At 44.0% G+C, this 14,101-nt stretch overlaps 4 protein-coding genes across 6 annotated transcripts in view; 2 read left to right on the forward strand and 2 right to left on the reverse strand.

Annotated features, from left to right (window-relative positions):
- LOC311035573 (phospholipid-transporting ATPase IA-like) overlaps nt 1-14,101 on the forward strand; it is a 212,174-nt gene that overhangs the window by 44,317 nt on the left and 153,756 nt on the right. For 2 of the 3 annotated variants that reach the window (XR_014599748.1, XR_014599749.1), the window contains exon 35: nt 1,955-2,313. Coding sequence is in view for 1 of the 3 variants with exons in the window: in XM_084043847.1 (XP_083899973.1) it covers nt 1,955-2,040 (86 nt within the window). In the remaining 2 variants the exon portion in view is untranslated. Of the gene's footprint in view, nt 1-1,954; nt 4,540-14,101 lie in introns of those variants that run through there. The other variant, XM_084043847.1, reaches the window with a different exon arrangement.
- LOC311035575 (C-type lectin domain family 4 member A-like) overlaps nt 1-14,101 on the reverse strand; it is a 41,140-nt gene that overhangs the window by 12,271 nt on the left and 14,768 nt on the right. The window lies entirely within an intron of this gene.
- On the reverse strand, nt 8,569-9,588 carry LOC311036863 (mRNA cap guanine-N(7) methyltransferase-like; the record flags this gene model as incomplete). The annotated part of the gene is made up of 1 exon (XM_084045874.1): nt 8,569-9,588. One exon carries the CDS (start codon nt 9,586-9,588, stop codon nt 8,569-8,571), a length of 1,020 nt encoding a protein of 339 aa, XP_083902000.1.
- Nucleotides 11,255-11,469, forward strand: LOC311036480 (small ribosomal subunit protein eS28-like; the record flags this gene model as incomplete). Its single annotated transcript, XM_084045192.1, has 1 exon — nt 11,255-11,469. The coding sequence occupies exon 1, from the start codon at nt 11,260-11,262 to the stop codon at nt 11,467-11,469; it is 210 nt and encodes a 69-aa protein (XP_083901318.1). The 5' UTR covers nt 11,255-11,259.

Raw genomic sequence — 14,101 nt, forward strand, 5'->3', positions numbered from 1 at the left:
CTACAAGTATAGCAATACACACACACACACACACACACACACACACACACACACACACACACACACACACACACACACACACACACACACACACACACACACACACACACACACACACACAGCTGTGAGGATCATTCATGGTGCTTTTATATATCAGAACCATCACATGCACTTCATTCCCAGCTGCTTTTCCCAATACGTGAATACTGTGTGACTGTGTTTACCCACAATGCCATTACTTTCCCCGTCCGCTGACAGGCATGCAAGGGATGACTCTGTCATTCCCAGTCTGAAGGTCAGTTTTTTTTTACAGGAGATGGTGACGTACAGTAGGTAGACTTATGGCTGCAGCATACTCCAACCGACTTCCCAACCTTTGTTCGGATAGGGTAGGCCAGTGGTTCTCAAACCTCTTCATGTCAAGGACCCCAAAATTGATATGTATTTGGCCACGGCCCCCCATCTGAAAAGGTTTTGTGCCAGTAAGACCCCCAGAAGAGAACATTTTAGTAAAAAAATCAACATTTTCTAAACAACAAGATTTCTTTTAAATGTTCAAAAATAGCAGATATACAATATATTTTTTAATAGCCCACGTATAAAATATGGATAAAGTGGTTAAAATGATTGTGATGCTGTATTAACACATTTCGCTGGGGACCCCCTGTAGCCCCTGGGGGTCCCTGGACCCCACTTTGAGAACCACTGGGGTACTAGGCAAAACAACGTTAATTAAAAACGTCGGCAGTGCCTGTCAGAACTTTGTTGATCTTGTAACAAAGTTCTGACAGAATACTCGATGCGCTCTCGTGATTTATGTTGTTTTATTCCCCTGCAACGTATAGTATAGCACTGTTATGAAGAAATGTTTGCTGTGAATAATCTCTCTCTGGGCAAATTCTTTTTTTAATAATAATAATAATTGTTGCTCCGCTTTTTGTATTGAGCCTCCGTACCTGCCGTCTGTCAAAAGCCAAGTCCTACCCAACCATCTTATGGAAAACAATATCAAAGCCGGACACCAGTCAAAATGTCTACTGTAGCACTCGTCTCGTCTGTGTCATTAGAACAAACACAACCTAGATGGCATTTAATTAACAGAGAGGGATAGCACATACTTTGTCCACTGTGTCTGTCGCCAGAAATGGTGAGATCTCCGAGACGAATTATATCAAAGCACATCGGACATTCATGAAAATAAACAGGAGAGCGGAGATCCAGGCAAAATGACTGGTGTCAACTTAGCTGAGTTGTGAGGCAGTATAATAAAACACCTTTGTCATTGCCGAACCTTCTCCGTCTGCTGAGAGCCCTTTCGAAACCAAAAAATGTTCTTGTTCGATCGGGGTATGTTGCAGCCTTAACCCCTTGTGTGTGTGAAGATCAGTTAGATGGTGACGTAGGTAGACAGACCCCCTGTGTGTCGAGGTTTAATAATGGTATGTGCTGTAGGATTCAGCTGCTGTTGGAATTTGTCAAAGTAGTGTTTCTCAACTTCTCTCCCATTTGTATTTTCTATTCTACCATATTGTTGACCGGTTCTTAACTCTGGTCTTGCAGATCCAGACTACAACTGTTCTGTCCTATCACCCTTATACTGTAAATCTGTTCTTAACTATGGTTGTGTGGATCCACTAGTTTTCTGTTCTCCCACCTTGTTAACTGGTCCTGGTCCTGGTTGTGTGGATTCCAGACTACTAGTTCTCTCTTCTACCACCTTGTTGGCATGTTGGGTCAATCTACGGTTGTGGCAATCTATGCATGTTTCTTGATGAAATGTAATGCTTTTTTTAAAGAGAATTCAGTGACCATCTAGTGTCTGCGTTGTGTCACATAGTGTGTTTCAATAGTTGTCATTTGCTGGTTTCATTGAAATTGGAGTCAGGCTCTCTATGCGTTGTTGTGGAATGATTTGTAACTGTGATTTGTAAATGCTGTCTTGTTTGTCGTGCAGACGGATACGCCTTCTCTCAGGATGAAAATGGAGCTGTTTCCCAGTCGGATGTGATCCGCTCCTACGACACGACCAAACCTACGTGAAGATCCATGGTCTCACACCACACTCGCCAAACCCCCCCTGAAGATCCATGGTCCCACACCACACTCGCCAAACCCCCCTGAAGATCCATGGTCCCACATCACGCCACCAAACCCCTGTGAGGACCCATTTTCCTAGGGTTTCATCATGCCCCTTTAAGTGGTTCTTCTTATTGAATGACGGCAGAGTAGCCTGACTAAAAGTTTTACATAAGAGACAAAATCCTGCACTGTGTTCTTATTCTCTCCCCCTCGTACGTTAGCTTTAGGGCAATGGTTCTCAAAGCGGTCCGGGGACCTCCAGGGGTCATTGAGGAGTTATGGCTCTGTAACTCTGGGAGTGTACAAATGGAACCAAATGGACCCTCATGTGTCCATTTGGTTCATTAGTACACTCTCAGAGTTAGGATTTCATAGCATATACATAATGTTGATTGGGGTCCCAGAGATAGAAAAATGTATAGAATGGGGGTACTTGGCCTCGTGCATATCACACTGAGGGTCTTTGAAATTAAAAAGTTTGAGAACCACTGTTTTAGGATATGGGTTGAGTTTAGGGTTTAGGTTTGGGTTAGGGTTATAGGGGTTAAGGTTGAGGTGACACAGGACTGAGGGGACATAGGTACGCTCTCCCACCCCCCTTCCCATGGGTTTAAGTGCATTCATTTTGAGCTGGGAAAAAGAAGAAGAAAAAAAGCCACTGTGTTTTCTGCCTATCACTGCTACGCAACAAGAAGGGACAAAGTACATTTACAACAAGTGTTTTGTCTTTGTTTAATGCACTAATTTTTACTATTGAACATGTATTTAATGTCTGAGGAAGTGTTTAAAGGACCATAACGACCATCTGGCATGTTTATCCTCTTGACTATTGGCTCTTTTTGACTACAAGCACTAAGAACCGTGCCATGCCGGGTTCTGGATTTATTTATTTATCCGTTTCAGATAAGGTTCCCAGAACCTAATTTGGGCCCTGCTCAGGACTTAACCCTGAGTTTTGGGAACCCAGAACTGAGAACTTGTAGAGCTTGCGAGCTTGTAAATCGTCTATTTACTTTATTATTTTTTTATTTTTTATATGACTCATCTCCCCCGGGTCTGGTTACAATGGAAACAAAACAAAACCAAAAAGAATATCTCAGAACTTCAGCGGTTCTGGAAGGTTCTGGGTTTTACCCTTCGTAGTCAAAAAGAGCCATACGACTCACGGTATACTTGACATTACTGCCGACCATTTTACAAAGCATACCGTAGTTTGTTTGACTTTCGAGGAAGCTGTTGTAGTCCATTCATGTCAGTATGGTATGAAAATCTACTTTTATGTTATTCATTGCTTTTAATGCATTTTAACCACATGAATCCTACCGTCCCTATTAACCCCATATGGTTGAGCGGAGTTCCTCAGGGCTCTATACTAGTGTATTTTCTGTTTTCTGTCATTGTGGGGAAAGCTTTAGCTGAAAATAGCCGACCGACAAGCTCGTTGTGAGCTTGTCGATCTGCCATCTGCCTTCCCCACAATACCGTGCTGGGGTTTAAGTGGTTAAGTGGTCAAAGCTATGTATCGTTGCATTTGAATGCATTTTAAATTGGGGATTGGCTTAAAGTCTAGCTGGAAATGGTCCCTGGAGAAAGGTGCCATTTATGGCAAATAAAACAAAGAAAATTCTAAGGTCGATAACGTTTTAAGAACTAGAGAGGAAAATGTACGTTTACAAACCTGAACTCTGAGAATAAAGCCTGTAACGGGACATTTGTACAATATTTGGCCAAAGCTCTGAATAGACAATGAAGTATTGATGGCGGTATGGTTCTTTAAAAGTTCAACTATTTGTGACTATTTCTCTACTGATCTTACCATGACCACACAGACCACATGACCAGTGGTGGACAAAGTACTCAACCCCAGTACTTGATTGAAAGCATAGATAAATGAAAATTGCTGTCAAATTTATGCGTGAGTTAAAGTACTGGAGTAATTGCTTAAGTATTCAAAAGTACACTTTCTTTTTAATACAGTATTAATGCATTGCTGTATAAATATTTAGACATTTTCCAAAATATATTTTTTTCATAATTAAAAAATATATATGATTAAGAGTGAGTGATTACAAGCTCACAACACGTTGACGCTTTATGTGCTCAAGTAAAGTACAAATTATAATTTAAATGCACTTCGACTGTCCACCACGGCACATACAATACATTATCACACATTATCACATAACCAACACATCACACTTCCCTCCACTATGCTTCCTACTTGAAATTGTTAACTTTACAGGATAAATGGCATTTTAATACAAAAATCCCTTTGCATTCCATCGTCCAACTGACTATAACTCTGTCAGTGGTGTCTTGGGTTCTGTTTTTAATGACAAGTTTTACAAGTGTAAATTTCTAATGCTGCATTATTTGTTGCATGGTTTGCCGTCCAATTGTGTGTCTTTCACGGCCATGCATATTTCACTGTCAATAAAGTACCAGAAAAGGTTTAATTCACATTTGTGATGTGTGGACAAAATATTCAAAACAATAGGTGATAATAACATTGCAGAACTATAATTATTGTAAAATGTAATTAATGTTTCAATATATCATTGATCATAATTAGTTGGCCCGCAAAGCAATTTCCTTATTAGTGCAATTAGGGCTGTCTCTTAATGTATGTCTGCCCCATAGGTCTGCCCCAAGTAGTCTCGCAGGAAGGTGAAGGTTGGGCAGCTGATATATTATAACTCTACTAGAGTTTCGGGGGGCTACGCCCCCCTCAACCCCAGCCGCGCACGGGGCCCAGCCGTGTGTATATTGGGGGACCCAAATCGCCGGAGTGAAACTGTGGAAATTTTTTTTTGAAAAAGGAAAAAATTTGAAGAAATAATATTTGTTATGTTTCAGGGGGTCCACAGGGGGTCCGCGGACCCCCTGATGGTCCACTGACCCCCTGTGGAGTGTTGGGACGCGCGGGGACACCCCTGGAACATTGCGGACCATTTCGGTGTTTTTTTTTTTTTCATGAAGGTGGTTGCTTGTTTCTGGCGCAGGCTGTGCAAACCTGGCAACCCAGCGCATGCTGCCGCACGTTTAAGTGGCGTAGCGTCATGAGGGTCAGTGGGGCCGTGGCTCGGTCAGTGAAGACCCTGTAGTGCGGATGATATGTGGCATAGAGGGGCAGATTGTAAATCCACAGAGGAAACATCCGTGGGCTACCATTGGTTCAGCGATGTGTGCGGTCGCCCTGCGGCCCCTCCTCCTCCACCAATGTGCAGTATTGAGAGCCCTGACGTCACAACAATTGGAGCGATGGGCACTGCACTGTGGTTGGTTAGGGTACACCTAGGGCCCAGGTAGAACCCAGTTAAAGCCTGCATGGGCAAACCCAGTTAGGACCCGCCTTGGTCCCACATAAACATGGCTAGTTGGGGCCCACCTAAGGGCCAGGTAGAAGCTACTTATAGCCTGCATGGGCATCGCAGTTGGGACTGAAGTGGATGCCGCTGACATTGCTGACATGGGGTCCATATGGTTTAGCCCACCTTGAAACCATATGGGAACTACGCTGGCATGCTGGCTGTAATGCAAACGCTGCATCATACCTGCAGTGTGTAGTTTGATGTTGTGTGTGTAGCAGATATACCTGCAGTGTGTAGATCAATGTCCATAGGAAAGTCAATGCCCAGCAGTGTTTTTTTTCCCCAGCAGAGTTTCTAGTGTCTCTGTGTCTCTCTGGAAGAGGTTGCACATGAACTCTGCAGCCGCACTGAGGCGCTCCAACACAAACACTCTGACATTAAGCTGCTTCACACAACAAACATCAGCACCACGCTGCTGTTTGTCCAAAAGACACAATATCTGCTCTCCCACCGACGTCATGTGTTCATTTATCGACAGCCGTACAGACTCCTTTTGACACATTTTACGTCGTTTATCCAGCTCTCACTGACTCTCCACATCGGGCTGTTATTTTGCTGCGATCAAGTCAACGATGTGAGAGATTAGCTATCACAGACGGACGGACAGGGGGTGAAACATAGTCTTGCGCCATGCCTTTCGGCCTGGCGGAGACAATAAAAAACCGAAAGTAAAGGAAATGGCCATTTCTGCAACAGAAGTAGTCAATAAACTATGCTATGAAAACATGGGCCACATTGGCAAAGAATGTAAGAAAGAGGCAATCATGTAGAAAATAGCCGATCTCCAAGCTTACAAAGCCTGTGAACGTGAGGCGTTTCGAGCTTGTAGATCGGCTATTTTCACAATATTTACTTGTGGAACGGAGTCAAACAGAATGGGGGGGTCCCAGATCAAGTAAGTGTATTTAGGGGGGGGGGGGGGGGGGGCGGCGTGAAAGGGTTGATAAACACTGCTCTAATCGGAGCGAAATTATCTGAAATTACTACATGACCATAATGCAGCCTAACATGCGTTGCAGGGGGCGGTCCTGCCATTACGTTAGTTACTGTAGTTGCTGTGGAGCGACATAGTTCTCCAGAAGACACACACAAACATACACCATCTACAATGGACGAACTGAGCAGCAATATAGACATTCACCACACGAACGTGCATTGTTGACAAAGTGATTGCACAGCCGCTGCAGGCATGACAACCAGGTTAGCGTTAGCGACATGGCAGCTATCACAGCGCCCTGTCCGTCGTGCTGCAACTGCCTGTGATGGCTACAGCAGTAACAGCAAGCTGTCTGCGATGCCATTGTCTGGAGACTGCTCTTAGCGTGACACGAGCAATGAGAGTGAGCGCTGTAGTTGTTGCTAAGATACGGTGGCGTCTCTGCCCCATAGCTTGGAGATCTCTCACACATGATTGGCGTAGGCTGCGTTGCCAGGTCTGACTTTGTGTCTAAGCAATGGTCGGCTGATTTTTGCGCGCCTTTGGGCTCGTTTGCATTGTGCGCACGGCAGCGCTTGTTTAGCGTACGTCAGCGCGACGTGGCAACGGACGTGGCAACGTGAAAGGTGATTGGCTGGTGAAAAGAAACACCCGACGTTACACCAGAAATGGTGCCTGGAGAAAATGGTGACCAAAAAAAAAGTTTGGAAAAAAAGGAAAAAAAACCCGCAGCGGCTGCGTGCTGTTGTGGTGATGAGGTCGTGCGCACGGTAAACGGTACGAAGCTGCCTCCCCTTCCGTTTTGTCCGACATTTGGTGAGTAGAATTAATTATGTTGCGCGGTGGAAAAGGTGTATTGAGCAGTGAGATGTCCCCTACGCGAGGCGTAAATTCAGCGCTGCCGGCGTGGCGAGTCAGTTGGCGACATGTGGTCTGGCGGTGCGTTGTTTAGTCGATAATAGAGCTGTGGGGTGTGGACACCGAGGGTGCGGAAGTTGGTCGCCATTTATATAGTTAGATGGGGGTAGCACATTCATAACTGAAAAAGGAAACATGTATCCTTCCCATTATGTCTGTTTTATGTTTTTGAAAAGCATAACATGTGAATGCATTTTCTTTATTTTTTGTAAAAAAAATTATCAAAGTTATGGCAACCGATACTCCTTAATATTAATTATTAAGACACAACATCCCAGGAATCACAGCGTTGTAAATGCATTTTCTAAAGAATATTCCTATTCAAGACTACCAATATATGTTGTTTTTTTTAAATGATGCTTTATTTCAACTTGTGGTTCTCAACCTTTTCAGGCTGTGACCCCCCAAAATAATTATATTTGGGGGGTCCCCCCAAAATAAAATGATCATATTTGAACTGGGGACCCCCCCAAAATAAAATGATCATAATTGAACTGGGAACCCCCCCAAAATAAAATGATCATAATTGAACTGGGGACCCCCCAAAATAAAATGATCATATTTGAACCCCCCCACCCTGATACGCACTTGGAATGTAGGAGTTGAGGCATTACATTTAATGCGACTGTTCCACATAGATAAATATTGTGAAAATAGCCGGTCTACAAGCTCACAATGCCTCACAAGGACCTTTGGTGTGGGTGTCTGTACCTGAATCCCTGCACCCGTCTCTCTCCCCTCTTTTTGCCTTGCCTTCTTCACATTGACCATGGGCCTTTATTATGTACAGGTGGAGGAATATGAGCCTGGTAAGATAACTGTGGTCCCACCTGTTTCAGAGGCGACTTATTGGGCCTTTCCTTGTCAAGGAATACGTGATTTACGTCAACGTCACTGATGTCTGGCAAGCACGCCATCAGGTTTCTTCATGCTGCTGGCTGAGATGTACTGGAGGCTTAGAATGAATTCTCTGTCCTGGGTTAGGTTTTGATTGGCTGAGATTGTTCTTTGTACTACTGGTACTTCCTTGTAGGTTGGCAGCTGTCTGGCTGGCTTTGGGTCCTCTGGCTAGATGTTCTCTTACCTGCACCTCCTCCATAAAACCTGTGTAGGTAGTGAGGCTCTTCTGGCAGATCGATCGTACAGTACGGTACTGTGATACAAGTCTTGTCTGATTCAGCTGGAAACTTGCCATCAGTAGTTCTGTTCTCTTGTTGATAGCTCGAGTTCTCTCTATCTTTCTTTTCTTCTCTCTCTGTCAAGTCAGGACATCTTCTGAAAGGCAAAAACCATGTATAAACTTGTCGCCTCCCACTCTGATTTGCTCAGCGTTCCCAGAGGGAGTCTGACTCCAGCAGTGTGTGAGTGTTGCTTGGCGTGGTCGTATTCTCCCGGTCCGTCAGTCTTTGTATACCTGCTCCGTTCACACGGGTAGGACTCCAGACCCATCATTCTCACCAACAGGTCTCTGTGTTGTCGCTCCGCGATCTTCTCCTCGAAGAACTCTGAGAACGTCTTTTTGTAGAGCAGACTCATCCCGTACTTCTTGGCCATCTCTACCAGATGAGGAAAGTAGACGAGGAACTCGGGGATGTCGACCACGCCCTCCAGTTTGAAGTGATACTGACACCCAAACAGGGGATACACCCCCTTGCGGTCGAAGCTAACGCTGTACACCTCGTTGCCGAATTCCAGACCGTCGGACGACTCCAAGCGCTTCACCAGCTCGAAGGCGTCCGGAGTGGTTCCCATAAAGAATCCTCCAGGTCTGAGAGACTCACAGGCGTTCCGCAGCATCGTGTCGGCCTGGCGATGGGACTCGAACGAATAATGGCACGCAAACTGACAGCTGCACACGTCATACAGCCTTCCGCGCAACTTCTCATCGTCTGACAAAATGTCCTTGGTGCAGTCGGCAGGGATGAACTTCGCTTCGAAGATCTTGTGGTTCCTCCTCACCATCTCCTTATAACGACTCTCACATTGTTGTACAGAAACCTCTGCGATATCCGCACACACCAGATGTTCGATGTGTCCTTTCTGCCATTTGAGCAGATCGCCACCTTTCCCACATCCCAGGTCCAACACTGAGATGCTCTGGGCCTGGCCGGTGGCCTTTCTCACTTCTGTCAGTATGTCACTGATTAGGACGCTCTTGATCCAGTTGTTAAAGTTTCTCAAGTGAAAGATCCTACTGTTGCTACGAACTGCCAGGCCATTCTCCTGTATACTGTTATAATGACTGGCCACCTTCAGACTGTGTCCTGTGGTTGCAGGCTCCATTCTAGCGAAGTTGCTGTTCATAACATGAGGGGGATTATGGATACACAGCTGCTGTGTGTTTGTTGTTTTTGTAATTTGTAAGGTTGGGGAGTTTGTCAATCTCTCCCTCTTGTCTATCAATTACTTGTCTCTTTGTCTCTCTGTGATTTGCTACTACTATACTACTACAGTAACTAAAGTTTTCAATTGTGTTTTCTGTTTGTGTGACACTGCCTTTTGTATAACAACAACAGGGCCTTGCCAACATGAGAACCATGGTAACGTCACATGACCACGGTGTGACGTCAACAGCGGTACGTCACCACTATAGAGGATATGCGCATGCTTAAAGTGAATGGCACATCGAGTGGCAAAGAAACATGCAAAGTGAGTTTAACATTGTTTAATGTTGTTTAATGCAATCAGATATGACTTTTCTGTTTGGATGCATGGGCTATCAAGGCCAGAAAGTATTTTTTTGACACTCGGTAGGCATTCCTGCATAACTTCCGGGTTTGATGATGATGTCACACGCATATCCTCTATACGTCACGAAAGACACGTTGTTGTGACACACCCATCTTACACACCCAACGAGCTGAAGAGTAGATGATCAGTGATCAGGTAGGCTCAGTGGTGGAAAAAGTACTACATGTTTTTACTTAATGTTGTTAAACTGAATTTTGATTATATTAAATATATATGTTATTAACTCATTAGCTGGGGACCCCCTTGAACCCCCCCTCAGCTGGCCTGGGGGTCCCTGGGGCAAGGGACCAGAGTAAAGAGGGCTGCAGACACAGGCCTGGAGGCTGAACGGGGCTGGAGAAGGAGACTTCAGGCGGACAGCCTGGAGGCTGGACAAGGGCTGTCAATCATGATTACAACATTTATGTTGACGATTCATTGTCAGTCACACAAATAATTACGGTTAAAGATTTAATTGTGTTTCTGTCGTTTCTGATTTTCAAAACTCAAAAGTATAACATTCACTTTGTGACGTGTTGTAAGCTTGTAGATCAGCTATTGCCTGTTTCCACTTTTTAAATATTTGAAAATGTATTTTTCATTATGGAAAAAAAAATATTTGTCAAAAACTATTTTGACGATTATGACAAAAATAATTTCGATGAGATTATCTATATATACAATTTGAATCCTGCGCCATGTCGGTTGTCCGTATGCGACGCCAGTGTGACGGTGTGACGTAATCTGACATCACGATGACAACGCCAGTGTGACGTAATCTCACGACAGCATGACATCACATGACATCACATCCTACCTATAAATTCTAGGATGCCGTCAGATCGCACCAGTTCGACGGCTTCCATAGTGATAAATAGTAATAATCTATACAAGGAACTCTCTCCACCACAATGACGACAACTTCACCAAAGCCACAACGGCTGGAGATACAACGCCAGACATGGCGCACTGCAAAGTGAACGACGCGTCACGCTAGACGTTCGGGCCGCGTAGCGGCCCGAACTTCTAGTTATGTAATAATTGTGACAGGCCTATCTGGACAGGGACAGAACTGGTGGCCTCATTTGGACGGGCTAGAGGCCGGCAAAGGGGCAGAAACCTTGTCTAAATTTGGAGTCATACTGTATGTCATAGATACGTCATGATGACATGACATCACAGGCTAGTTAAGACCAGAGCCTCTTTCTGGTCCAAGCTGACAACATGGACGCCAGCCGAGTGCAACCGATCAAGCTCGCAAGAGTCACCAAGATAATTGGAAGAACTGGTTCCCAGGGACAGTGTACACAGGTCCGAGTAGAGTTCATGGATGACAGCAACCGCTCCATCATCAGGAACGTGAAGGGCCCAGTTAGAGTGGGGGATGTTCTGTCTCTCCTGGAGTCTGAGAGAGAGGCCAGGAAGCTGCGATAAGTGGGGCTGGGCAATGAACCGCAAATATCGAAAAGAATAGACCGACTTCATCTTGCCCGTGTTGGTTAATCAAATAATCCCGAAACAGGTGTTTGTTCAAAAAATAATTCTTGGCTAAATTGATGAGTTACCACTCAAACCTGTATGGTGGCGTGCTAAAACAGCCAAAATTGCCGATCTACAGTACAAGCTGACAGTTGAAGTCCGATTCACTTACTGTTTAGCCTACTGGTTCTCTGGTCCTCCTTAATGACTCATAGTTAGGACCCTTGTGGGTCTCTAACTCAGTGTGTACTCTCAAGAGTTAAATTAACACTGAAAAAAAGTGGGTGTTTGTGGCCTAATGCAATGCCTTGAAATGAAAAAGATTTGAGGAACAGCCTTTATTTTTAAGCCAGTTGTCTGTGTTTCTCTCTGTCACCTCTTTCTGTTTCTGCAGGTCTGAACTGCAGACTCTCAGCATCTGACCGTCAAAAACTAAACTCTCACACTCCTCCCAAGGCAGTTCTCCACTGGCTGGCATGACTGCTACAGCTTAGCTCTGGTAGGAAATCATGTGGTCTGACCTCGGAAGCCCCCTCACATCTGACAAAAGATGAGACGGCACCACATGTGCGTGCACAGACACACAGACACTCACGCTATATACTTCTAGTACAAAACTTTTTTTTTACATGTTTTGACAATATAATGACATGCCCAAAATAGGTAATGATTTTCAGCAAACATGGACTACCTCCAAACAGACTGTGATCTTTGGTGCCACCGACACCCATAGACCAGGAGTGGCAACTGCAGGTGGGTGACACTGGCGGAATATTATGCCAGGAGTGGCATCAGCAGACACTTGGCTGCATGATGCCAGTATGATGCCAGTGGCACTTGCAGATGCCACTCCTGGCCTGTGGGAAGCCAGAAGCACCTGCAGAAGCATTATTATGCCATTTCATCATACCTTCATGCCTAATATCCCATTAATGTTGATTGAACCATTATCCATACTACTGGAAATAAACATGTCCGATTGGACCTTGTGAAGCAATTCTTAATGTAAGCAGTTGAACAAAAGGGCCATGAAACCCTGGGCTGATTTTGTAGTTTATTTTCCAGTTCAGGTTAAAACATGGCAGACTTACAGCTGTGCCAAACAAATTAATAATGGGTGTGTTAGATTTTCATAGGTGTGCCCAACAATGTGCAAGTACGAGATTAGTACTAGTATTGACACGCCTCAAAATCATCAACACACCCATTATTAATTTGATTAGCTGCAGCTGTGTTGCTTACATCACTGTTCCTGCAATAGTTTTTAACCTGAAGTGGAAAACAAAATCAGCCTAGGGTTTCATGCAACTAGCAAGTTGCAACACTTTGAGGATAAAAAAAAAAGAAACAGCCCTAGCCATTGCTTTGCAAACAGATAAAGACCCCCTGCCTACTAGAAATACGTAGTGCATCTTGTTGTTAGGGTATTTGCTACAGTACATTTTCACATACTGTAGAATCTGTCATCCGCTATGAAGGGTCGGAAACATTTGCTAATTCAGAAGAAATGTGCCAAATAAATATTACAAATATTAACTATTTGTGAAAGAGTTAAAGCTCTATATCCTGATAGTAATCATTGCAACTGTATATAGAGTGTTTGTTCAGACCCCCCATCTCTCCAGCTCTTTAAAAAAATGCATTTTCTATCAGGAGAGAGTATTTATCAGCTTCAATTTGATAGTGTTCCAGATTCTATTTTGTCTGCTCATTTATTTCACTTCCAATTTCACTTAAGTTGTTTATCCTGTATCCTGTATGAGTTTTCTCTCCTGATTGGATAAAATTGGTATTCCAGGCCTGAAAATGCATTTTCTTTTTACTAAAGAGCTGGAGAGACGGGGAGCCCTAGTTACTGAATAAAGAACTCTTAACCCCAAAAATATGAATGCTGCACCTTTAAATCAATTAGTTTGATTAACCACTTAAAGCCATATCTATACCCGACACATTGTGAGCTTGTAGATCTGCTATTTTCACTGGATGTTCACCCTCAGAATAGGGACGCTAGGCTTCATGTGGTGAAAACCCATGCATGTGTTCCCTCTGTGCAGGTGTTTGGGGCCCACTGTCTGAACGGCCTGCTCCACTCCATCATTCTCTTCTGGCTCTCCCTGCTGGCCTTCAAGCACGGTACATTCAGCATTGTGAATGGGAATGTGTTTTTCATTGTCTCTGCCATTATCTCTGACATAAAAGCATCAGCCTGTATGAATGAGGCATCACCAAGACATAGTTTGATGGGAAACATGTGCTGACACGTTTTCAGATCACTCAGTAAAGTCCTGAGTGCTAATTTAACTCTGAGACTCTAGCCTACAAATGGAACCAAATGTGGTCCATTAGTCCTAATATATTGGATGCACATTGTGACCCTATCTCAGATACAGTATACAGTAGGCCTGGTCTAATAGTAGATCAGTAGTCTACTTAGTGTTTAGCTTTTCCAAAGTCATTCAAATATAATTGCAATGTTTCAGATCAAAAGATTTCTTTCCATAACAGTATGTAATCATAAAGGGTTGTCTCTTACATAAATAATTCCATTTCTTTCTTTTTAAATATTGGCAGATAAATATTGACCCCT

This window comes from Gymnoscopelus microlampas (genome assembly GCF_963454915.1).
Source record: "Gymnoscopelus microlampas genome assembly, chromosome: 20".
In the NCBI taxonomy this organism is placed as follows: Eukaryota; Metazoa; Chordata; class Actinopteri; order Myctophiformes; family Myctophidae; genus Gymnoscopelus; species Gymnoscopelus microlampas.